This window comes from Rhamphochromis sp. 'chilingali', assembly GCF_963969265.1.
Source record: "Rhamphochromis sp. 'chilingali' genome assembly, chromosome: 7".
Lineage (NCBI taxonomy): Eukaryota > Metazoa > Chordata > Actinopteri > Cichliformes > Cichlidae > Rhamphochromis > Rhamphochromis sp. 'chilingali'.
In genome coordinates, this window is record NC_137934.1 from 21,028,545 (window position 1) to 21,055,191 (window position 26,647).

A 26,647-nucleotide genomic window follows, 5' to 3' on the forward strand; every position below is an offset into this window, starting at 1 on the left:
ATGAATTCAAAATGTGGTCATTCGTCAGATGGACACTTTCTGTGATATACTCACTGAATAACTGCTCACTGAAGCAAGCAGTGGATACAATGGTATCCTCTGTTAACTGTCCACACTGTCAATAAATAGCACATTTTTGAAGAAAAACAAAAAAAGACAGTTGTGTTAAGGTATTTCGTTTAGGAATAGAGACCTTTGTAACGTCTTCTTATTCTCCATCTTAAATCTCCGGTCCCAATGTCTGGTGTTCACATTAAACAAGACAAAAAAAATTCTAATAATGAGGTCAGTGTTTCTACAAGTTTTGAGCCAAAAGCACAGGCCCCACCCACCGGCTTAGGGGGGGGCAGCCAATCAGAAGACAGCTGACTTAACTGTGAATCATGCAAAGCTACTCTGAGAGGATCCAAGAATAATTACATGAAGCAGGAAATGGGACTAATAGGTCGCCTTTAAAGGTCTTGCTATAATCTGTAGAGTGTATAGGAGAGTAAGTACCTAATCAATAACAATTATGTGATGATTAGAAATGAACTGTAATGAACTCTAGAAAATAACTGTGACATACGTCTTTTAAAAATGTAACTGTTGATCAAAAAAATACCTGTGAGACATGTCCACGGTTTCATTTTTATTTAAGTAAAACTAAGAAGCGACACAAAGCTATAAATCAGCTCGTTGCACACCATCGGTCGCTGTTCGATTAGCACGTCTTTCTCTGAATCACTGGTCAGTTTACGAACACCCAACTCATTCGTCTTTTGCTGCTTCGCACAGAATTGGACCGAGCTGTTCATGGAGTCAAAAATCAATCAATCAAACAAACAAACAAAAAAATCCCTTGCTAGTCTCGTGTAAAAGTTGTGCACTCGCAGATTTGAACTCCTAAAGACGAGTCACTTTTTCCTCTGCCTGGTGCAGTGGTGGCAGCAGGTGAGTCGATCTCGCCTCTCCCCGCCTATCTCGCCATCAGTCTGCAGGTCAGCTGTTTCTAATTCATTCTCTGGTTCAGACAGTTGTGTTTTTTTGTCATCTCAGGTAACAGACAAAAAAGAAAGAGAGCCACCTGTCTGACCCCCTGACCTCTGACCCAATTCCCTCCCCCTGTCAGTTCTTCTTCTCCTTCTCCTGTGTGTGTTCATGTCAGGGGTTTGGTCTGTCCCCAGCTTCAGGGGGTGTCTGGAGAACTCGTTCCCTTGTTTTCGACCGGTTTCCCTTCCGATCTTCTCGTTTTCCTCTTGCGCGCGCTCTCTCTCTCTTTTGCTGGTTCATTCTCTCTCTGCCTCGCTTGCTCAGCCTGGGCCCAGACTCCCATCAGCGTCTCCTGGAGGACAGAGTAGGACATTTACTGCAGAGGTGCTGAAAGTAAAGCTAAAGCCTGACCCCTTCAAAATAAAACTACTGTGAAAAAAAACATTTCTGTTAAATAAAATTAAAATAAAAACTAGACCTTTGAAAAAAAGAAGAAAAAAAAAAACTTCAAACCAATTCAGACAATTTTTTGAACTTGGAAAACCTAAGACAAAATAACAGAAGAGGTTTTTGTATTTGCTTGTTATTACAAATCTGAACGTTGAGGTTTCGATTATCGAGGTTTTAAATATCTACAACAGGGGTCGGCAACCCTGGGCATGCATGCCACAGCTGGCACGCGAAGGGTTAACCGATGGCACGACCATAGCTGGACTGGCCATTGCGCATTTGCCCGGTGGCCCGATGGACATTTTTCGTTTTTATGGGCCGATGATTTTTTTTTTTTGTAACGGTATAAACAATGAAAGGTGGTGGATTGGCCAGATGCTGGCCGATGTGTAAAAATAACTTGTTGTTTGGTGGTGGCTATGGCGGAGCTTCCACAGAGGCCAGCAGGTGGATGAGGGAAGGGGAGGCAGGAGGAGAGACGCGAGGCGGCCGCCGGTCCGACTGTCAGGTGAACTAAACTTCAGGTAAGAAGTTATGACCTGCAGTCTGTCTGGGTCAGATATAAACCAGGTTTAGGTGTATTGTTGTGAGGAGACCATAAACAGCATTTGCATTTTCTATTGTACAGTTCATTTGCTGTTATGGAGTTCTTGTTATGGATAAAAAGTGTCTTTTTTTTGTTTCAAAATAGCTGATAACTATTTGCTGATAGCTGCCAACATCTGCGAACAAATATAATTCTATAAAGTTGTTCTATATAGTGTGTAACTGTTCATATAGAGTGTTATTAAATTTATTGCTAATGCAATCATATGGCACATTGACTTCTGAGGAAATTTTAGATGGCACTCATCATCAGAAAGGTTGCCGACCCCTGATCTACAAGACTGAGCGTCAGCTACTTTCAAAAAGTTTATTTTCTATACTGATTTTACTAAAACCATCTTCTAAATCTATCACTGAAAACAAACAAACAAACAAAAAAAAAAAAAACCCCAAAAAAACCATAAACATTCACAACTAAACTGAAATGACCAAACCTGCTCCTTAAATATATGAAAAACGCTTTTCCTGCTCAAGTTTCTTTTTTAATGTCTGGATTCCACTCTTGACTTTGGGGTTTTTCATACATCAGTTAAATGATTGAGGTAGTGGACAGACTATTTGTGTGTTATACAAAGTAAAAGTGCTGTTTTTGTACATAGAGTTTGGTGTGTCTCTAGAACACAACTACTGTTTGCTGTTAGCATTGGGACAAAAATATTAGAACAGGATGTATTTGTTTTTCAGACACCGAAAAAAAAATTTTTTTCATTATGCTCTAAGTCCAAGATTTCTTTGTTTTTTGTTCTCCACCACCTAAAAGCTCCACCAACCGGCAGCAGCTAGCCTCTAACTGTGGACTACAGAGGCTGTTTAGAGCTTTTAATGTGAAAACAGCTTCCTGCTGCAGATGGAAATCCAGTCTTGAAGTCTGACGTCATTAGCAGTTTCCAGTTCCAAACTCTGCTTCAGGTCCCAAAGTCAAACGAACACTGCCACATCACTGAGTTAGAAGTTAGCAAGGAGTTAGCTCGCTAGTTTCCACCTTAACATGATATACCATTTTCTGACTGAGGAATTTCTGAAAAAAAAATAAAACATACAGCTCTGGTATCACTTCTGACATAAATGAAGACAGGAAACTAAACAGCAGTGACGTTTGTAGGGATACTCAAGTTGGGCTAGCTGGTATATAATGATATGGTATGTGGTGGCTAGCTACAGAGCTATGGTTAGCATAACATAAACACAGTAAAGCTGGAGGATGAACGCTAACTTTTTTCCACTCGAAAAAAGTTAACGCGAGGGTTCCTGATGGTTAGGGACAAATGCAATCGCATGGCAGGATGCTGTAAACAGACCAAACTTCAGTCAGGAGAACAACTGTTAAAATTCATCCACAATACGAGGTTAGTCATTAACATACTGCTGCACTGACTGGTTTTAAAAGCTAAGCTTTAAAATGAACAGTGGTAATAAAAACAGAGAGGCCAACAATGATCAATGACTATTTGCAAAATAGAGCAAAGATAAAGAGGAGTAGAATATAATAGGTTTTTTTTTTTAAAGCCACTCAGATATACCGTCATAATAATAACGTCTCGTGTTGTGCTTTGGTTTTAGAGATACAACAAAGATGCACGAAGCGGTGTTGATGTCAACATGTAACCAGGAAGTGATCTTTATTTGCAGACTTCAATTTTTAAAGGGAAAAAAAAAAATAACTAAATAAACTTACTTGAACTGTCTGCACTTAAAAAATGAGATTCAGTGAAAATAGGAACAAGATGTCCTCAATACTGAGATTTTTTGCTTGCTAAAGCCTCGCCTTTGGACTGCTGCAGCTCTGGCTCTTTTAGCCTACTCCAACTCATATCTTTGGTTTCTCTCCTGCTTCTCCTGCCTGTCTCGCTTCTCCTGACTTTCATTTCTTGCTCTTTTCTCTCTGTTCAAAGAGACACCAACGAGGCGCTTTCAGTGCACGGTGAACTTAACAAACACTAAACTGACACAACCTGTAGCCAGACTGTCGCCGATTGGGGACCGAGCCTCACCTTCCTCCGGTCTTGAAGATGAGGTCAGCGTTGGGAGCGCCTTTCGGGTGCTGGTAGCGGGGACGGCGCTCCCGGTTGGTGTTGGCTGGAGCCGGACGCTGGGCCAAAGACTGCATCATCTCTGTGACATGGAGAGGAAAAAGGAAGTTCAGTCAGAAAACTGATATCAGAATCAGAATCAGAATCAGAATGGGGTTTATTGCCAAATGTTGAGCAGGTTTACAACATTAGGAAATTGCTGCGGTGCTTCAGTGCAAACATAGTGTCATAAATAGCACTTAAATAGACATAGAAAAAAATAAAAGTAGGGATAAGAATTAAAAGTGCTACGTGGAAAGATATGTGCATGAGATATACATGAGATATATACATGAGAATAAGAATTAAGAGTGCTACGTTGAAAGATATATACATGAGTGCAGGTGGTGATCAGTGCCAAACATAGAATGATGCAGTGACACAGCGTAGGGTCATGTGTTAGTGGCGGGTACAGTCATATGGTTATTGTTCATGTGTCCAACAGCAGAGGGGAAGAAACTGTTCTTATGGCGAGAGGTTCTGGTGCGAATGGACCGGAGCCTCCTGCCTGAGGGGAGCAGGTCAAACAGACTGTGTCCAGGGTGAGAAGGGTCAGCTGAGATCCGAGCTGCACGCCGCAATGTCCTGGAGGTGTACAGGTCCTGCAAAGATGGGAGTCTGCAGCCAATCACCTTCTCAGCAGAGCGCACAACACGCTGCAGTCTCTGTTTGTCCCTGATAGTGGCTCCAGCGTACCACACGGTGATGGAGGAGGTGAGGATGGACTCGATGATTGCAGTGTAGAACTGCATCATCGTCCGTGTTGGCAGGTTGAATTTCTTCAGCTGCCTCAGGAAGTACATCCTCTGCTGGGCTTTCTTGATGACGGAGGTGATGGTGGGCTCCCACTTCAGGTCCTGGGTGATGGTGGTACCCAGGAAGTGGAATGAGTCCACAGAGGTGATGGGGGTGTCAGTCAGGATGATGGGGGGGAGTGGGGCTGTGTGCTTCCTGAAGTCCACAATAATCTCCACTGTCTTCTGGGCATTCAGCACCAGGTTGTTGTGGCTGCACCAGGACACCAGACGTTCAACCTCCCTCCTGTAGGCAGACTCATCCCCGTCAGAGATGAGCCCAATAACGGTGGTGTCATCTGCAAACTTGATTAGCTTGACAGACTGGTGGGTGGAGGTGCAGCAGTTGGTGTACAGGGAGAAGAGCAGAGGAGAAAGAACACAGCCCTGAGGGGAGCCGGTGCTGATGGTCCGGGAGTCCGAGACATTCTTTCCCAGCCTCACATGCTGCTTCCTGTCCATCAGGAAGTCAGTGATCCACCGGCAGATGGGATCAGGCACATTCATCTGGGAAAGCTTGCCTCGGAGATGGTCTGGAAGGATGGTGTTGAAGGCAGAGCTGAAGTCCACAAACAGGATCCTGGCGTAGGTTCCTGGGGAGTCCAGATGCTGCAGGATGAAGTGCAGGGCCATGTTGATGGCGTCGTCTACAGACCTGTTGGCTCTATATGCAAACTGCAGGGGGTCCAGGAGGGGGGCCGTGAGGGTCTTGAGATGGGAGAGAACTAGGCGCTCAAAAGACTTCATGACCACAGATGTCAGAGCCACGGGTCTGTAGTCATTTACTCCAGTGATCCTAGGTTTCTTGGGGACAGGGATTATGGTGGAGGACTTGAAGCAGGCAGGCACATGACATGCCTGCAGTGAGGAGTTGAAAATGCCAGAAAACACTGGGGCCAGCTCGTTTGCACAGTGTCTGAGGGTGGCAGGAGACACGCCGTCTGGGCCGGGAGCTTTCCGAGCATTCAGGTTCTTAAACTGCTTCCTCACATCTGCTTCATGAATATGAAGAGTTGTGGTGGGAGGAGGTGGTGTGAAATCCTCTTTTGTGTGGGGTGAGGAGGGGGGTGTTGTAGGTGAACGGTTTGAAGGTGGTGATGGCTCTATGTAGGGGGGAGAGGTGGGGGAATTAGTGTCCAAAGTGTCTCTATTGTTGGGGCCGTTGGAGGTGTGAAGGCTGCCTGATGGCTCGTCAAAACGGCAGTAGAAGTCGTTAAGGGTGTTGGCTAAGAGCAAGTCATCAGTGGAGTGGGGGGTTTTAGGCTTATAGTTTGTGATATTCCTAAAACCTTTCCACACAGAGGCCGAGTCATTCTCTGAGATCTGCTGCTGCATCTTCTCAGAGTGCTGATGTTTAGCAATGTCCACTTCTTTAGTGAACCTGTACTTGGCCTCTCTGTAGCAGTCCCTGTCTCCGCTTCTGAACGCCTTTCTCTTTTCCAGCCACAGCTTTTTGAGTTTAGGAGTAAACCAGGGTTTGTCATTGTTATAACTCACCCTGGTGCGTGATGGCACAATGCTGTCCTCACAGAAGTGGATATAGGAGGTGACAGTGTCCGTAAACTCGTCCAAGCTGTTAGAAGCAGCCTTCAATGTGTCCCAGTCTGTGGTCTCCAAACACGTGCGAAGCTCCTCCACAGCCTCGTTGCTCCACAGTTTTTTAGTCCTCACGACAGGTTTGGAGAGCTTCAGCCTCTGTCTGTACGCGGGGATTAGGTGGATCATGACGTGGTCAGAAAGTCCGAGTGAAGCGCGGGGCACCGCGCGATAGGCCCCGCTGATCGTGCTGTAACAGTGGTCTAATGTCCTCTCCTCTCTGGTCGGGCATTTAATATACTGCTTATATTTTGGAAGCTCATGGCTCAGATTGGCTTTGTTAAAGTCCCCAAGAGCAATGATGAGAGAGTCCGGGAATGTCCGCTCCCTGTGGAGAATCTGCTCTGCGAGTGCGCACTGAGCTGCCTGCGCATCTGCGTCTGGCGGGATGTAAACAGCGGCCAGGATGAATGAAGCGAACTCCCGCGGAGAATAAAACGGTTTGCAGTGGATAAAAAGATATTCCAGAGAGGAAGAGCAGTGCTGAGCAATCACTGTCACATCTGTGCACCAGCCACTATTGATGTAGAAGCAGAGACCTCCACCTTTGGACTTACCGGAGAGAGCGGCCTGCCGGTCCACGCGCAGCAGATGGAAGCCCTCCAGCTTGAGCGCGCAGTCTGGGATGTTCTCACTGAGCCACGACTCCGTAAAACATAAGACACAGGAGGAGGCAAAGTCTCTGTTCATGCTTCTCATCAGGGCCAGTTCGTCAATCTTATTGCCGAGTGAGCGTACATTAGAAAGGAAGATCCCAGGAAGAGCAGTTCGCAGTCCGCGTCTCCTCAAACGCACGAGTGCGCCGGCTCGCTTCCCTCTCTTTCGGCGTCTCGCTTTCCTGGTCAGAGTCAGCAGTAAATCTGCCGCAGATGCGACAAATATTGGAAATAAATCCACAGGCGTTGTAGTCCTGTAGTTAAGGAGCTCTTCTCTGGTGTACGAGTATCCAGAGGAGTGCCCAGACACAGAGAAAATGCACAAAAACAAAACAAAAGTAACGCACTGAAGCACCAGGGCGACCATCCGCGGCGCCATCTTGGTCTACATATGGTCTACATATGAAAAATATTTCACATTTCAACAGTTTATGACAACAAGGAGACAAAAACCAAAAACAAGCAGACACAAACTGATGACTAATAAAAAAAACTACGAGCATGGATGACTGATCTTGTCCTGTGTTAGCAGTTATTATGGCTTTTATCAGGCCGCTGCTGAATACATGTGTGTGAATGGGTGGATGACTGGATGTGTAAAGCGCTTTGGGGTCCTTAGGGACTAGTAAAGCGCTATGCAAATACAGGCCATTTACCATTTACATGAACAGGAAGCACGTCCAGTGTCCTTACGCTTAATTTAAGCTTCTGTGTTGAGCCTACCTGCAACCTGCGAGGGGCATTTGTTTTTTGTTGTTTTTTGTTGCCCTGCAGTTTCACCAACAGAACATTGTCATTCAAGTTGATTTAAAACGATGTGACTACGGTGAAGATTTAACATGTATACACTGCACCTTAGTGGAATAAAATCAGCAACGTCCAGGACTGAACTATGTGGAACCAACAAGTAGCAAAACCTGCAGTTCCGCTGATGGCCACTAGCCAAACCCACAGACTTTCACATTTAAATGACAAATTTACTGCATAAATAAAAAGCCTAGTTTGGTCTCCATAGCTTCTTTAGTCCTTGTTGACTTTAAATCACTACAAATGGATTTGTTGTCATTTCCCTTAGAGGTTTCACTCAGAGCCAAATTATATTTAACCACAGACTTGTTGCCTCTACTGAAAACATCCCCCCTGCAAAGGCCCAGTCTGAACCCATAAACCTCCTACTACTAAAGCTCCTCTGAGGTAAGCGGCAGCAGCAGAAAGTGAAGGTTTATCAGGACTCTTACATTTCTAGAGTAATTATTAGAAGCCAATAAAAACCTAATACCTTGAAAAAAAATGAATCAAACTCATGCACTCACCTTTTAACCACGCCCCCCGACAATACACAACTATAATAATCTGTGCAGATTTAAGGTGGAAATGAACCAGCTTTTTCTTGTCAGTGTGACCTTGCACAGAGAAAGAACTTCAAAGGACTCACTGGGTAAGCAAAACAACACACCCTGATTTCAGGTCAAAGGTCACCGTTTGCTTTCACAGATCAGATATGAAACAGAAGCCGATCCACTCGTGTAACCTGGGCAGATGCGGTAACAAACAATAAACAAACAGTTTCCATGGTTACCCTGGTAGTCCTCCTGCTCCTGCCGCTCGTTGATGTCCAGAGTGAGCTTTTTCATTCTCATGCGCTCCTCCTGCTCGGCCTGCTGCTGGTTGAAGTGATTCGCCGCCAGGTGGGAGGAGAGCGGCACGTTCAGGATCTTATACTGTTCAGGAGAATGAAAGACAGTTTAGCTGGACAAAGGCATTTTTTTATAAGTTCACATTCCGATAATTCAACAGCATTGTTTAAAGTTATCATTTTGTCTCAAATCGTAGATTAATTATTTATGCTTGGATCAGCTTGTAAGTTGCAGAGTGCCCTCTGGTGGATAAACTACGCAACATCAACACTAATAACCTGGCTGAAGGGTGTTTCTCTGGTCTCACCTGTGCTTTTTAAATAGTATTCATCCATCAGATACCGATAGATGTCTCTCCATGTCTATCCGGTATCTGATAGAAGTTGATAGTGACATATCAGCTCAGTCTTTTTGTGTAGGCATCGCTGCTCAGCCCCCCTCAGCTCTGTCAATGTACTGTTGGCAACTTGCAATTTATTGTCCCCAAAGAGAAAGTTTGTTTCAGGACTCAAAGTATAAAGTATAGTAGTATTTCAGTCAGGTTCTAGTAATTACAGCATAGCATTTTTAAAAACTTTTTTTTTTTAAACTAACTAATTAATTAATTAATTACAGTGTAGCATGACTACATGCAAAGTGTATGTAAACTAGAATTCACACCAGACGTCGCGAATACAGGCAGATCTCAACTTAAATTATTTTAACTTCACACTGTATCATGAAAATCCATTCACTGGGATTCTCCTGACGCATGAGAGAATCGAGGAAAGACCGGTCGACTGAAGCAGAGCTTCACCTTCAGACAGATGGAAAACGGTAGAGGGCTCGAAGAAGCGTGCAGAAAGAAAGCTTCTGACAGTCTTTCTGTAGGGTGTACTCTGCGGTTTTCTTTAGGCCAGAAAGTGATTCATCTTGTGAAGTTACAATAGTGTTTGACTGACAGCAGAATTTCTTCCTCTCTGAAAACTGATATCAGTCCCTCAACTGGCTGAGCATGAGATTTCTAGAGCTACAGATCTCTCAGACACACCGACAAAGACGCCCTGTGTGCGTTGGCGTTTCTGGCAGCTGTTTTTCAAGCAGGCTGAACGCTGCATGAAACCTCTGTGCACAGGCAAAGTGCTGGACACACCCAGCAGCACAACAACCAGCCTCTGCCCTCAAACCACACATTCCACCACGCAGCGGCTGGCCTTAACGGACGCACGCACGCACACACACACACACGTGTGTGTTTCTGTATGTGTGTTAGGACGCCTGCTGACATACACACAGTTTTTTCCATCTATAGTGCTGAAACTGTTTCTCTCAGGAAGCCTTACATACATAATGGGCACAGTTAGAGAACACAGAGGGGCATTTAGCAGGAAATTTTCCTCAGAAGGACATGAAGACCAGAAACGGAGCAAAAAGAGACTCATTAGTGTACCAACATCCACCTCAGGGGTGCAAACATGACTCTGAATGATAAAGCTGCTGAATCAACTTCAGACAGAAGCAACATCAACAGTCCTGCAGAAATGCCCTCCCTAGAATAGATAGACACTGAAACTGGCTCAGATAAAGTACACACACACACACACACACACACACACACACACACACACACACACACACACACACACACACACACACACACACACACACACACACACACACACACTCAACATTATTAAGCATTCATTTATGCACACCATCTCCTTAAAGAACAACCAGGATGAACTTTAAAATTGTTCATCCTGCAGAGAACAAATTAGCAGAGCTAACAAACACATAGGCTGCTTTTGTGAACTACAGGAGCTACAGTCCTGCACTCTGTGAGTGGCAGCTAAAGGAGATTGTTACTGTAACCTGCAGTTGCAGGAGCGAGAGTGCAGACAGTTTTCACACCTGATCGCTCCACTATTCATCGCCATTACGTGTAAATTCTACTGTTAATGTGGAATATTTTAGAAACCTTAAGTGCAGGACTCAGTGTACCCTGCAGGATCATTCCACAGAAGATCGGCCAAATAACTGTAGCATACTAATCGAGTTACAAACCCTTAGAAGATTATTTTGGCCGAGAAGGGTAGAAGATGAACCCGGTATCAAAATGTGGTTAAAAAAAAGACTTTTCACCTGCAACAAACTGCTGTGACCAGCCTGATTTTTAAAGAAGTGCAATAGCTTGGCACATAGATGCCACCTTACCTGCTGCTTATTGCCTTTGCGAGTCAGCATGACAAACTGCATGGTATCGGAGATGTCCGAGTCTCCCTCACTAATGCATGGCTGTCCCTTCTTCAGCTGACTCTTCAGCTGCAGAGGAATGGCAACATCCAGCTGGTGCACCTTCACCGCCTCGCCACTACGCTGCTGCAGTGACACAACACACAGTGAAGAGTCAGTCTGCGAGGTCTGGATCAAAGCTGAGGAGACCTGTACTACTCTATGTTTTCTTATGTTTGTAAAGTGCTTCTTTTCACTGAGCAAATTCATCATGTCCAGAATATCCCATCATTATCTGGCTTACATCAGCAAGATGGCTACCAATGCCATAAGGCTACCTGGGTTTCAAACTAGCTGTGAGCATGTTCACATAAAAGAGACTAAGAAAAACAGTGTAATAAAGGCCAAAAGCTACAAATCTGCTGTTAAAAGAAAAACGCTGCATGTAGTTATGAAACTGTGCATGCGTTTTTAGTCGTTATTATGATTACACTCATCTCTTTGATGTTTTTAGAATTCAATCAAATATTCAGAGTGCGTGTGTGTGTGTGTGTGTGTGTGTGTGTGTGTGTGTGTGTGTGTGTGTGTGTACGCGCGTGTGCGTTTAAGTCAGTAAAGCCTTTTGCAGCATAAAAAGTACTTCATGGCCAGTGTGGCGGCAGGACGCTATACCTGCAGGTTTTCCAGCATCATCTTGTCCAGAGCCTGAATGAAGTCCTCGTCCTCAGCGCATGCCACGTGCTTCAGCCCGCCGCCACGGATGGTCACCTCCTGCACACACAGGCAGCAAATCAACATCAGCAAAAGCACAAATCTTTAAACCAACAAAATGTATTAAATCTAGATTTATACACAGACATTTCCCATTGCTTACATTGTTCTCCTCGTCAGTCTCGTTCTCCTTGTTGGAGTCGGTCAGGTAATCCGTGTTCTCTTCTTCCTCTTCCTCCCTCTCCTCCTCTTCATTCTCTGACCCTTCCTGTTGGAGAAAAAAAACCCCAAAACAAAACAAAACAAAACAAAACAAAAAAAAACAGTCATAGCTATATTTCTGTTTTTGCCATGCAGCTCTCAGGTTTTTTGATCTGCAGCCGGGTGTGCATGAGTGTGCGGCCGTGTTGGATGTGGGGGTATTATCCTAGTTCACCTAATGACCAGGAGAATACTGCGGTGGGTACCTGACCACCATCTTGGAGTTTTGAAACCAGATGTTTCACTTCTGGGCACTGGGCTCCACCACCCTATGCTAGATGCCACTGTTAACTTTAGACTTTAGACTAGGGTTGAATATTTAGCATTTCCTGTAAGTTTGTTCTGTTGCAAGATGGATTTTGTTTGAGGAAGAACGCCAGAATGGGGGAGTCAACACTCACATCCTCTTCCTGTTCGTTCATTTCGCTTTCATTGCCTGACTGCTCTTCGGTCTCTGCGCCTCCCTCTTCATCATCGTCCCCGTCATCATCTTCCTCGTCAAGACCCTCCCCTTCGCTCATGGCACTGGAGCGGCCGTCCTTCTCCATGGCCAGACCTGCACAAGAAAACGTGGAAAGATTCCTCTTTAGGACACGTAAGACTAAAACAATCAGGAGAAATTATATCATAAATGTCTCCGAGCCCAGCCCAGCCTGGGAGAGCAGCTTTACTCAAACAAAGCCCTCAGTTATATATAGAACAAATATTCCAGAGAAAAATTGTTGTGTCTATGAAGCTCGTCACAGAGCATAATTATGCAAGAAAAGGTAACGGCGAAGAAATGAAGTCTGGCAGTGGCGTGGAGTGGAAGATCAGGTCTTGTGTGACTCAAGGACTGAGGAATGTCCGATCCTGGTTGAAGTATGAAAGGTAACAATAGCTCCACTGTTTAGCTTCAGGGGCCTTCATCAATCACTCTCCTCTCCTACATTCCCACACACAAACACATGCTTACTGCTTATCTACCTGCATAAAGGTTTACACACATAAACACAACAGTGATGGAAAGCTGCTGATTACATGTACTTTTATACAGTTTTGAGGTACTTCTGGCTTGTGCTGCTAATCACACCGATGGGGACGTATTAGCAAAGCAGCTGTTAACCTTATCTCTCTCCCATTAATGCTTCTTTGGAGGAATCCGACTCCAAGGAACTACTTTCCCCCCCACTTTTACTCTAAATAACTGAGTACTTTACAGCTCATGTATCTGTACTTTTACTTGAGTACAGGATCTGCGAGGGTGTCCTGCTCTCAGAGGGCGCAGCTGTGGTTTACATTTTTCTCAGCACATTCCAGGTCAACACCTTGAAACTGTTAAACAAAGCTCACGTTGCTGCGCTGTTATCAGGCCGCAGAGTCAGATACACCTGCTGCGCAAACACTTCCTTCTTCCTCCTCTCCAGATATCATCGTCCTGATTGTGTTTTGGTTTTTACATTCCTGAATATTCGTATTGTCTCTGAGCTCAGATTCTGTGTCGTAAAGATTGTAGTTTCGGGGTTCGAGAAAGAGGTGTTAGGGGTTGCAGCTTATTTACACCTCAGTGGTGAATCTTAACCTCCTAAGACCCGAACTCTTTCATGGCATACATTTTTAATTTCTCTTTGCTATTTGGGCTGATTGGGACCTGATGAATATAAAAACAAAGAATTACATGAGAGTGCTAGAAGAGGTGTACAGACAGCACTTGAAAGAAAATCTCTTAATCGTCACATTTCAGACACTCAACAGACAAAATGAACAAAACAAATGAGTGCATGTCACATGTTTTATCAACAGCACACAAATGCATCTTTGGTGAGATCAGATCTCTCAAGGTTATCAGGCTAGATTAAACTGAGGTCCAGAGGAAGTCTGAAACAGTCGTCATTGATTTTAAAAGATCCTTCCTGAAGTCTCTGTAATGAGTGGGAATGCATGTATTCGGCATTTTAAACAATGAATTCAAACCTGCTCGACAGACAAAGCAGAGGCAGATAGAGGAGTGACACAGCATGCTCGCTTGCCCTCCCACACACTGGGGAATGCTGCTCTGCCAGGACAACGGAGAGCAACCAAACCGGCAACACCAGCTGCTACACCAACGGCGTCACGCTCCACGCACATTAAAGATGATTACTTAGCGTCACCCTCCTACCTAGTTTGACGAGCACCTCTCTCTCCAGGTCGCTGACTTGCTTGATGGCCTCCTCCAGGGAACTGCTGAGCCTCATCTTAGGCCTGAGCAGCTCCAGCGTGTCGCTGATCATGTAGTCGATATCGATGGGGAACGGGTGGTCCTTGGTCCACACGTCCAGGCTCTTTTTCCACCATATGTACCGCTGCAGACACACAACAACATCTCACTTACTTCACCCCTGACCAGAACACCTCCTGAGCAGACCTCACAGGTCTGTCAAACTCAAAACAGTGGCACAGTGATTATACCCAGTAGATTTACAGAAAATATCAGGGTTCCCGAACATAAAGTATAGGCACTTTAGGAGGTTACGTGCCTGGAAGTAGATGAGGAAACAGTCTAGCTTCCTCTTGCTGGAGCCTCGATCGAAGTATTGGCCGCAGGTATCAAGCAGGGTGCAGACCAGGCGGATGCGGAACAAATGCTCTGGGGGGTCCAGAGGGCTGGGACTGCCGTCCTGATTCACGCCGAAGGAGATGAAGGAGAAGAGGGTGCGGAAAATGACGGCCGACTCCACCATGCGGTAGTTGTAGAGCTCGCCCAGGAACTTGGCGCTGCTGATCCGCCGCTGGTTGAACTTGGGCTGGTTGACCTAGGAAGCGAGGGAAGAAGAGGAGATCCTAAAGTGAGATGTCCAACAATATAATATAGGATGCTGCAGGGGAGAAGAAAAAGAAAATGGAGGGAAATTCTTAAAGCTTTTTGCTGCAGGGCTCAAGACCGCCAACGTCCTGGTTGCTAGGAAAAATGCTTGAATTTCGACTGTTTTGAGGTCAGATGGAGGCCAGATCAGGGTCAAATTGTAAGCATGGCTTCTAAAATATGCAAGTAAGCATTTGCAGCTGTGACACAGGCACGACTGTTTGTGTTCAATTATTTTTTTGTAAAATCACAACCTCAGCCAAGCAAATGGAGTCCGACAACATTCCAACATGTCCTGCAACACGTAGCAGACACAAATGACACAGCAACACAGGTGTCCGCTTCAATCAGCTGCCAGTCAAGCAGATAGCATCGGGGGTTTTTTGATCGTCCTGTCCATTCAATGCTCCTGATCTCACCTCTCCTGCACTAAACGTCCCAAATATATGACACACGAAGCATCTGCAGCTTCAAGTTACAGCGAGGTTAAAGACGTCCAGAACAGTTATTACAACTCAAAAAAACAAAAAAAACAAAAAAAAAACCTCCTCAGATTTTCATTTTGAATTCCCACTTTTTAGTTTTGCAAGTAAAAACATCTTTAGTTTAGTTTTTAGTATTTTTTTTAGATAACTGCAGTTAGTTTGTAGCCTTACATGAACATGAATAATTTCTATCACTCGACTGGAGATCCTTTTTATTTTGTGTGTGTAAGCAAACATCAGGGCCAACTGAAACAGTTTTCCCAACATGTAAAAAAAAAAAAAGAAAAAAAAGAAAAGAAAATGTAGGAAATAAATACATTCAAGAATATAAAGAACACCCGCTCTTTGGCACTTATTAGTGAAGCATAAATGAAAAAAAGGACTAGATTTCTCAAGAGAAAGCTGAAGAGAAATAATATCGACAGCAAGAAGGAGCAACGTCCTTCTAGCTTCTTCGATATGATCTCTGACTGAATGTGACCGGAGTGAAAGTAAACAAGCGAGCTCGAGAGAGAAAAAGAACGCAAGCTTCGCCATGGTCTGATCTTTCCACAGTCTGCAGTTAAATAAAACCTTTTGCACACATTCAGTCTGCTCATTGTCATGGATACCAGAACAAACATTTTGGGTCAGCGTCAGACTGATAATACATTCCAAATGTTGGGCCAGTGCATCCCTAATGGCAATAAATATAGAAATTACTGATCAGAGAATCAAATTACAGTCCTATAAACTACTAAGGGCTCAGTTAAGGATGAAACACAAAAGCATATCTTGTTTTCAGACTTGATTTTGCTTCTTCTTACCTCCATGCCGAGCCGGATGTCCTCCAGGACACCGTCCACCACGTGGATCCCCACGTCCTCCTGGTAGGCCACCAGGCCAGCCAGCAGGTTGGCCACACAGTGGATGCTGTTGTACTTCACGTTCCAGATGTTGACCATGCAGCAGATCAGGTAGCTCTTCACCTCGGGGTCCTGCCATGGCAGCTTGCGCATCTGCCTCAACACCTTCTCTGTGGTGACCTTGGACAGGTCCTTATAGAGCAGTTTGCAGATGTACTCCTGCAGCGGCGGCCTCTTCTTCTTCACCGTCTTCTCCATGGGCGGCGGGTTGCAGTAGTAGTAGGCGTTCTCCACCATGGTTACGTAGCGGGCATCAAGGTGCTGGGCCTGCTTTTTGCGCATCATTTGTTCCTGGAGCACACATGGGACAAAAGTCAGGCTAAAAACCACTCATTTATCTTTATATTCAAATATTTTCTCTGTTTTTGTCCTTTTCTATATCACATTCTAGTTATCTGCTTCAAAGTGAACAGAAGCCCAGCGAAGAGGACCAGTACTGACCAGCAGGACACTGGTGCGCAGGTGAGAGTCGGGGGATCTGAAGAGGAAGCGGCCGCAGGTCTCCAGCAGTGTGCAGGCCATCTCTATGTGATGGTGCGTAAAATCAGACAGCAGCATCTGGAGGAGGAGGAGACATGGACAGAAATCTATAACAGCTAAGCTGGATGTCGTCTCGCCGGCTGTGTTGTTATTCTGATGCATGCACACAGCAGAGTGAGCTCTGGAAGCATTTCGTGCTTGTTATCACAGTGAGGATGAAGGTAAGTAAGTTTAGTTTTTCACATCTTCATCTTAATGTGGCATTTTGTTTGGGATCTGATTGGATGAGCAGAGATGTTGCTAAAAGTGTTTGTTTTCTTGTACAGGGATTTAAAGACAAACAGCCTGATGTGACTCAGACAGTGGCTTCTTTCACCCACCTTGAGACACTGAAGTGTGTCTGTCTTCGAGAACATCTTGAACTTGGCCAACTCGCCGATAAATCTGACGGTTTTATTCTTGGTCTCGATGTTGATCTGATCCTTCTTCCGAATCTAGAAACACAGATTCGATTCATAATGTTGGCAAGTGTTTTTAATGCAAACATGATGGAAAAAAGCAAAGTATGACAAATCTATTTAAAACCTGATGTAAGTGAGCAGAGAACCTACATGAAACCTGAAGTCTCCCTTCAGCATGGAGCACAGGTCCTCCGCCACGTCTGACATGCATGGATGCAGCGTCGCCACCAGACGAGAGTAGAAGGGCAGGAGATCCAACCTGCAAGAGGAGAATGACTCAGTGCACCGCTCACAATCACACAATCAGTCATGATGATAGCACCCCCTTGTGGTGATTAAAGGTAAATGCCAAACCAGATGAAACCTACCTCTGTCTGGGGACAGTGAAGAGAGCACGGACAAGCTTCCTCCTGTTAGACTTGGTGTTCATGTTCATGCAGAAGTCCATGGCAGCCTGTAGGAATCACCAGAGATCATAAACCTTTACAAACTATCCAACATCTGGAAGCTCATTGTTTTCCTTGGATCAGTGTGTCTGTCCTCACCTTGTCTATGAGGTCTCTGTTGACACAGTTGGGAAGCTGCTGGATGAAAGCATCCACGATTAGCTTCAGGTGAGACCCCGTGTTAGCTTCCTCGTCCTCTTGTTCTGCACAGACAGAAACAAATGTTCACTTTGTATGCAGTTCAAATGCAATGTGTATGTTCCACTTATTGTTCATAGTTTTGTCTATACAAGGATTTCTGCACCATTTTAAAAACTCAAAGTATTAGGCCACATCTCTTAATCTCTGAATTAAGATATTTTTAGTCCTATATCCATGCAGTCTTCCTTTTTGTGAAACAAAAAAAAGAGGATGCCACTACTGCAACTAGTCAGTTCATAAGATTTCTTACCTCCTAGATATTACAAAATCAACTGTAAGTCAGCGCTGCTTCTGTGAATCAACTGCCCCCATCTCATCCTGTTGCCATCATCCTCCTGTCACACCAACCCTTGTACGTCCTCCTTCACTACATCCATCCTTCCTCTCTAATCTTCTTTTCCTTCTGCAGCTTCTTTTCCTTCTTGTCCTCTGCAGCTCCATCTTCATCATCCTTTATCTGATATATCCACCAACCCTCCTCTGCACATGTCCAAACCACCTCTCTGTCCACTGTTACACTTCTGACCCAAGCATTAGGTAAATTCATACATTCCAAGTAGAGCTGGGCGATATGAGATTTTTTCATATCACGATATGTTTTTTTCATTTCAGGCGATAACGATATCTATCACGATATAAGCCAAATAACTATATTTGTAAGATTTAAATGTGCCGTTGCTCACAAGTAAAATGTGAAATAATCAGCAGCTTGTTTTTATTTAAATATTTATTTCCCATAATAAGTTCAACAGGGTAGATGTACTTAAGGAACATGAGACTTTTTCAGATAAATAAAGGCAAATATTGCAAACTACACAAAAGGCAGCCACTAAAGCGTTTAAGTTTCAAAATAGAACAAACAAAACAGACTAAACTGTCAATCCCACTTAGAAACAAAATATTAATTCTAAAAATAAATCTTAGTTTGTTTTACAGAAGAACAGACAAAACTGACTAACTTTTGTCAATATCAAATAAACTGAGAACTAAAAGGAAATTCTCAATCTCTCCTTGTTGTATAGCTGAGCTTTTCAAACAGTTTTAACAGTTACTTTAGTCTGACAAAAGCCGAATGACGAATTAGCGCTTCCAGTCAGAGACTGAGGCTACGTCCACGCGTACACGGGTATTTTTGAAAACGGAGATTTTCCGTTTTCGTTTTAAAAAATAATCCCGTCCACACATAAAGGCAGAAATGAAGGAAAACGCTGCTATGAACATGCCAAAGCAGCAGGTGGCGCTAGATTCCTAACCGTACCGAAATGTTGGCCAATCAGAAGTCTAGAAGCCTCGGTGGGAAAAAGTAAACAAAGCTGGGGCATAGAAGCAGAACCGAATCGTATGTGTGGACGGACAGTAACTGTGTGTATATGTAAGCATTTAAACACTGCAGAGAGTAGAATTAACAGTAACAGTATTGTAGAAATTCATTTCACCGAAACAATAACGTGGCGCACAGTGTGACGCATGCACCAGTTTATTGTATTTCCAGACTTGCTTTCGGAACAATTTACAGTGCACGCTACTCTGTTTTTTGTCAGACTTGAAATAGCCGAAATACCTTCACACTACGGAATTTCTATGGCTCTTCCGTTCGACAATCTCTCCGGCATTGGAACCATCATCTGTTTTCTCTTCGGTCACGCTCGGTTGATTTTTCTAGTCGGCACACTCATTTCCTCCATTACGCGCTGGCTCCATTACCCGCTGGCTGCTTCCCAAACAAACACACGTGTGGCTTGGCACTTGTGCTGTACGTAACAAGTCACGCGACGTGACGCTGTGATTGGTTCGGCTCTGCGCTACTTAATTTGGATTGGCTGACCTTTTTTTTTTTTTGAGGACAAGAGCGGCGAGGTCTATCGCGATAGCTTAATTTCTCTATCGAGTAAAAGTTATATCGCGATACATATCGTTGTCGTTCTATCGCCCAGCTCTAATTCCAAGCTGTAGAACCTACTCGCAGAAGACCCAGTAAATCTCACAGACTGCATAAAAGATGGAGTAGGTGCCATCTAGTGGTCTACAAAAAAACAAAGCCAATACTTGAGTGACTTAAGCCTGCATTTCTTCTAAAGGCCAGCAGAGAGCGCTTCTGCGAGCTGTTAAAGAAGCTGGCTGTATCCCAATTCAGGGTCTGCAGCCTTAAAGGCCGCATTTTAAGGCCGATTACGTCACCGCGACGCGACGAAGGCTGTCCCAATTCGAAGGCTGCTCGAAATGCGGCCCTCAAATGCGTCCTTCATTTCCCTGAATTTTAAGGACGTGGCGGTGTAGACTTAGTGGGCCAACATATCCCAGAATGCATAGTGCGGCGATGGGTGTGGATAATTTTGCCGAAAAAAACGGCGGACGAGGGGCGCTTGAAGAGTAAACTTTAAGTAAGTACTGAATATTATGTCACTTATTTATGTGCAAATGTTTAATAACGAAGAACATGAAAACATTACTGTTGGCCACATGTCGGCAAAGTTATGTGACATTAGTGACGTTTGTACAAACTTGTTTTTAAAGCCTTTACTTTAAAATATACACCATTCAATAGCTGAACTTAATCTTACAGAGAATGATCAAAGCTTATGTAGAAACAAACAAACTAATGAACAAAAGATTTTCTCCTTCATTTCTGTCAAACAATGCTGTATGTAACGTTTCCAGCTGTTAGTATCATGGTTGCTAGGCAACCTGGGCAGCGCAACGGAGGCTAGACCGTCCCATTTCACAAGCCTCGCACTTCCGGCCTTAGCGGTCTTTAAGTACGCGGCCCTTGTGGACCGTTAAGGCTGCGTACTTTAAGGCTGAATTGGGATACAGCCATTGTATAGACGTTTATGATGAAGCAGCCTTTGGCTCCTCTGATCTTTGACCTCAGTAACCATTTTCCTGATGAGTTTATGGGCTAGTTTTAAGTCCTATTGTTCATTTAGTAAATTATAGTCCAATCAGATTAAAGGACAAACCGGTGTATTTTCATTGGCTAACTTGTGATTAAACACTGTCAGCCAATGAGCATGCAGTAACACATCATCATAGAAGTAGTACAGTAGCTGTTTTCTGGAAAATCCTGTTTACCTTGTTCATCGAGCAGTTTTTTGGCCAGCTCTTCATTTTCCACCTCGTCTGAGCCCTCTAGTTCAAGAGGTTCATCTGTGATGTCCAGAGCCTCGAGCTCCAGCTCCAGCTCCTCTGTTGTGCTGCCCGCATCCTTCCCCTCTCTGCCATCTGAACCCAACAGCAGCACCATCAAAACAAAGTACACAAATCTCTTCCTTTTTTGTAAGCATGGGTGTTTTATAACATACCTTTGGCATCCTCCTTCTCTTTGCCCTGACTGCTCTTCTCGTTGTCCTTAAAGAGGATGGCGGGCACAAATGCCTTCAAGTCCACCAAGTTCTCATAGAAGTTACGAGCGTCTTCGTCTTCCCAGATCCCTCCTTCCAGGTCATACTCTCCAGGCTTCCCGGGGGTGAAGATGTCGATCCCGGGGCCGTGCTCTGTGACAGCAGAGCCATGATAATATCAGATATTAACAAAAAATTGACAGGGTATAATATGAGGAAGAAAAAAAAATGTGAGGCCACACACCCTCCTGCACAGTCTTGTCCTGAGGCAGCTCGGGCATGTTTTCATCCAGCAGATCAGCCAGAGACTGAGTGTTGGCCAGCAGCTTCTGGTAGGAAGTGGCAAATTCCTCGTACTGCTTGTGTCGGTCCTCGCTCAACTCTCCTTTGGAATGCAAGATCCGCCTGAAGAGGACAAAAAGTTAGGTATGCTCAAACAATCACGCAGTGGTTTCCCGTAACAGCTGAACCTCACCTGTTCTGTCTCTCAATGTTCTGCAGCTCCCGGTGGTCCTTCTTCAGGTGTTTGGTGAGTGATGTGAAGTATTCCCGCAGAAGATTCTGGAAGGGCTGCTGCTTCTCACTGCTGATGATCTCGCTGGGAGGGAAAGCCAAGCCAAACTTCTCGGCCGCCAGTTTCACCTTGCGGGGCACCAGCCCAGCAATGTCGTCCCCGCAGTGCTTACAGAAGCTGATCACCACGGAAACATGGGTGTGCGTCTCGCGGTCAGCCCCAATTATGTTTTTCAGCTGCTCGTAAATGAGCGAGAGACCCTCTTTGTCTGTGAAGAGACCGACGATGGTGAGCTCGGCGATGAAGCGGAGGTCTGTGCGCAGCTTGCTTACGTTGGGTGCCTTCTCCTCCTTCCTGGCTTCAAAGTGCTTCTTCCAGGCCTGCAAGAGCAACGGGGCAAACTCGGTGTACCTCTGGTGGAAGAGCGAGCACAGATGGACCGCGCAGCCGACATCTGAGATCTTCAGCTTCGCTTCCACAACGGAGCTCACAGCCTCACCGATGTACTTGCTGAGGTTGAGTGAGGCAAAGTCGTTGGAGAGTGAGTCTCGCTGCTGCTCGGTCAGCGTGCGCAGCTTCTTCACGAAGGCGGTGTTCTTTTTAAGGCTCGAGTCCAGGCGGCTAAAGAAGGCCTCTTCAGGACGACCCTCCTGGGCATTCTGGTTCTTGCTGCGCAGTTCCTTCCTACACTGATGGCGCTCCCATGCCTCCTGGTACAGCTGATGCCCCTCCTCCTTCTCCCTGTAGAGATGGGGTGACCCGCAGAAAGAGGCGTGATTAAAGAAAGATAGTAAAACCAGTGCAGTTGTTTCGGGTGCTACAGTGGCCCTAAGACTAACATCAGGGGTTGAGATGGATGGTGGTGATCAACTCTGGCTCTGCGAAAGGTCAAGTCAAACATATACACGCTGGACCAGCAGACACATCACTTCCTCTTATGTTTATTTCTTAAATGAAGGTCATGCTGACATCAACATGCTTTTAAAACATAAAAACACATGTTCTTGTATCAGGTTTTTAAAAGTAGGAGACACAAAAGAAAACTTTCATCTGCACACAGTGTATGACAAACTTTTAACTTAAGGTTTAAGTGGCTGAGCTTTATCACATTTTTTACATGTTACTGTATTAAGTATTTTACACAAAGGCCACATGGAGATATTCAAATAAACTCACCTGATCAGCTTGCATTTGAACTCAACTACAGCCATTTTAGGGAATCTAGAAATTTTGTGTAGTTCATTTATTACATGCAAATTTACAGCTTTTAAACCCAACAGATTAAACTGTGCACAAGCAGATGAAGCACTGATGTGGAGAGGTTTTGTATTTCTAGTACATTAGGATCCCATTAAAGATCATCTTTGAATTCAAATTTATTAATGCTAAATTAGAAAAACTACAGAGATTCATCTTGGGATAAAGATGTAGGTCAAACCGCCATTTTATCAGCTCTTATGTAGCCAAATCTCCATTTTATTGTGAATTTTAGTGCAGTGTATTATTCTACAGACTTTAAAAACAAGTCTTTGTATGCCTTCCCCACTCTTATTATGCTTATATACTAATGAGCCTCAGCATAACCACTGACCAAAATTTGTGCTGGATTTTGACGATAATGTTGTTCTTCTATATGATGTGGACCAAGACCACAGCCCTGCGCTTGGCAGATTTGTTAACATTGGTGTGTCCACACCTTCCTCCAATAAGTGTGGCTAAGATTAAGTAAGCGGTAGAATTGATCTAAATGGCATTTTAAACATTGCTAAAATCGCTATTAACTCAGAATTTAACAATCAAGATGACTTACTTGAGGAGGGCAGCCTCCTCCTCACGTTGTCTTTTGGCTTCCTCCTCTTTAAGCTTCCTCTCCTGCTCCTCTTGCTGCCTTTTCTCTTCCTCTTCCTTCTTCTTCTGCTCCTCCTCTGCCTTCAGTTTTTCCTCCTCTTTCTTCTTCCGCTCCTTCTCCTCCTTCTTTTTCTTTTCTTCCTCCAGCCGCTTCCTCTTCTCCTCCTTGCCGCAGTCTTTTTTGCCGCTCATTTTGGCCTCGTCTTTGGCCTTGTCCCGAGCAGATGCCGGCCTCCTCTCAGCCTCCCTGTCCTTCTCCTTTTCCTTGTTGCTGAAGGTGCAAACATCTTTCTCATCCATGTTTACTGAGCGCTTGCGTTCAGCAGGCATACTGAGGAAGGACAACGAGAAAAGCTTAATGGCAATAGATGCTGCTGTACAAGTTAAAGAATCATACAACAATCTGTGCTTTTTTGAAAATATTTCCATCAGCCTCTTATTAAAATTAAAATATTAATTATCAGCTTTGTTATTAAATATTCTGATTTCCTTTGATTCTATTCGACCATCCAATTTAAGAAAAAACCCTCAGGAGGGTATGGAACTTGTTGTCCAAAATCGTCAAATCAACAAACCAACCATTTACGATCAAACAAACTCAGCTTATATGGGTCCAAGTTACATTTACACCGAATAATACAGTCAAGTATAAAAACATTTATACTTTTAATTTTTTTTTTTTACATGCACATTCCACTGACACTGTGACATACAGTGCTGTACTTTGCAGCTGAGTTTCATTCCTGATGTTACTGAGGTAATAAGCTGCACATATAACATCTATCTGCAGATAATAGTGCACTTATAACATACTGTAAATAAGAGAATACATGAAAATATGGCACCTGCATTTTAAATTGAAACTCTGATAATAACCTGCTCCCAACACAGTGATGTGTTCAGCATCAGTTACCATGGTGATTTAGCCAACTAAAAAGAGAGACACTGAAACCTATGATTTGAATCTCAAGACAGCTCACTAAACCATTCATCTCACTTCAGAGTACACCCCTCTGGACTCTCACTGTGGGTGGGGCTGCAGGTACACTCAATAGCAGTGAACTAAGTGAGGAAACGATGTACAGTATCTCACAAGTACACCCCTCACATTTTTGTAAAGACTTTATTATATTTTTCCATGGGACAACATGAAAAATCATGTCTGTTCTGTTTGTAAAAACTTAAAAGTTAAAAATAACAATTTAAATAAAATAAATAAATAATAATCAAGTGGACCACTTGGAAAAATAAATCCTTTGGGCATTTCTTTTGGCCTTCAGACAATAATTCTGATTGTTACAGTGCTCAACGGAACATTCAAAAAAATAAATGAATCAATTGGGCCAGTTTCATTTAGGCATTTACTCACTTTTGTTGGCAGCGGTTTAGGCAATAATGGGTGTGGGTTGAGTTATTTAGAGATGACAGCAAATTTACACTGTTGTACAAGCTGTACACTCACTTCTTTATATTGTATCAAAGTGTCATTTCTTCAACGTTGGCCCATGAAAAGACATAAGAACATATTTACAAAAATTTAAGGGGCAGACAGATACATCTATATCAATTCATTTTGAAGATGTTTTGAAACAAATCAAAAATAAGTAACTAAAATTAAACATGCACACAGACTATCGTTGTACTGCTGTGTGTGAACCGCACAGATAAGCCCAACGATTTCCTGTTTACCTGACACATTAAAACAAATTCAGGATTGATATAATCTAAAAGTCACGTCTAAAGTCTCCAGACACAAAATGGAGGAAGGGTCATCGTGATGAGATGTCATAAGGGCCTAAAATAAAATAAAAAATTCAGTTTAATCAAACATTCAGACAGAAACTCCACGTAAACACGGCTGAACGGGCCCTGCAGGTGAGCAGGTAAATCAAGCGAGAAGCTCCTTAAAGCTGACACCTGTCCGCGCGTGTAAACGCCGTTTGGTTCGTGCACGTTTTTAAAAAAGAAGAGATTAACATTAAACGTGTAATGCTGTTCCACTGTAAACGCTACGTTCAACAGAATCAACCTTTTGGGGTTGAACTTGTAATGTTAAAGTCAGCGTGACAGCCGCCCACGCAGACTCCGCCTGTTATCCGCCAAACCTGCGTCAGCCTCCTCCGTGTGAACAGCTTAGCAGAAGCTTCACTTTAAAAGACAAGGAGAAAGCCGCGTTCACAGCGCCCAGCAGACGCTGCGACGTTTTTAAACGAACAAACAAATTTATAACAAAAAAGAGCTAGTGTTAGCACGGCTAGCGAGTTTAGCTCAAATGGACTTAGCGAAAACAGGCACAAACAAACGCTTAGACAACGCAAAACTGACAGACAGTAATTACAACGCAAATTTACAAACATACAGCAAGCACTCCCTGTTTAGAGAAGCCTAGTTTCTTCTAAATAATATGTAAAGATGAGCGGGGTTACCTGTTAGCCGTAGCAAAACAAACATCGGTTCATCCGTGCTGGTTTCCGGGTGAACAGCATCAGGACCCTCTCGTTTTGGAGTTCCAAATTATGCCTGATTAAAAATGTATAAGTTACCTTACATTTTCTCCGATACATGAGAGCATTTTTATTCTGGGCTTTCTAAACGATTACCTTAACAATTTAATCTTCAAAGACGTGAATAATATTGTATTATATATTAAAATTATTGTCTCCCCAACAGCCAGCATTCCAGACTACTAACAGGTCAGACAATGGCTGTATCCCAATTCAGGGTCTGCAGCCTTAAAGTACGCAGCCTTAACGGTCCATAGGACAATCTTAAATAAGTGGTTACAAAGAGACATCACAATTTTTGGAAGAATATTATTAACCAAAATGGATAGTTTATCTAGATTTATATATCCAGCTTACTCTTTATCAATATCAAATAAAGTTATTAAAATAATTAATAGCATGAATTTTAATTTTATTTGGAGAAATAAGTGCCAATATATATCTAAAGATGATTTGGTTAAACCATACATTGAAGGCGGTGGAAACGCAATTGATTTTAATATAATGAATGGTGTTTTGAAACTTAAATGGTTTAAATCCTTCCTAAATAATCCACACTCCATTTGGATTTTATACCAAGTAAGGTCTTTAACACACTGGGGGGTATCGATTTTCTCCTAAAATGTGACTTTGAAATTACTAAGCTACCTGTTAAACTCTCTGAATTCCATAAAC

General features: G+C 43.7%; 1 protein-coding gene across 2 annotated transcripts; it reads right to left on the bottom strand.

Annotated features, from left to right (window-relative positions):
• Positions 1–618: 618 nt before the first annotated feature.
• upf2 (UPF2 regulator of nonsense mediated mRNA decay) lies at positions 619–25,997 on the bottom strand (the record flags this gene model as incomplete). 2 transcript variants are annotated; one of them, XM_080887692.1, is made up of 21 exons in its annotated part: positions 25,895–25,997; positions 23,431–23,799; positions 21,582–22,361; positions 21,351–21,511; positions 21,068–21,259; positions 20,838–20,987; positions 17,664–17,767; positions 17,487–17,572; positions 17,269–17,377; positions 17,038–17,151; positions 16,619–16,735; positions 16,079–16,468; positions 14,462–14,737; positions 14,104–14,287; positions 12,365–12,519; positions 11,866–11,970; positions 11,664–11,762; positions 10,974–11,138; positions 8,723–8,864; positions 4,020–4,140; positions 619–1,324 (listed from the first exon to the last, which is right to left on the bottom strand). In XM_080887692.1, the coding sequence occupies exons 2-21, from the start codon at positions 23,796–23,798 to the stop codon at positions 1,315–1,317; spliced, it is 3,828 nt and encodes a 1,275-aa protein (XP_080743818.1). In that variant the 5' UTR covers position 23,799; positions 25,895–25,997. The 2 variants fall into 2 exon arrangements, with proteins under 2 accessions (XP_080743818.1, XP_080743819.1); XM_080887693.1 differs by lacking the exon at positions 619–1,324 and having other exon boundaries at positions 4,016–4,140.
• Between the last annotated feature and the right edge of the window lie 650 nt (positions 25,998–26,647).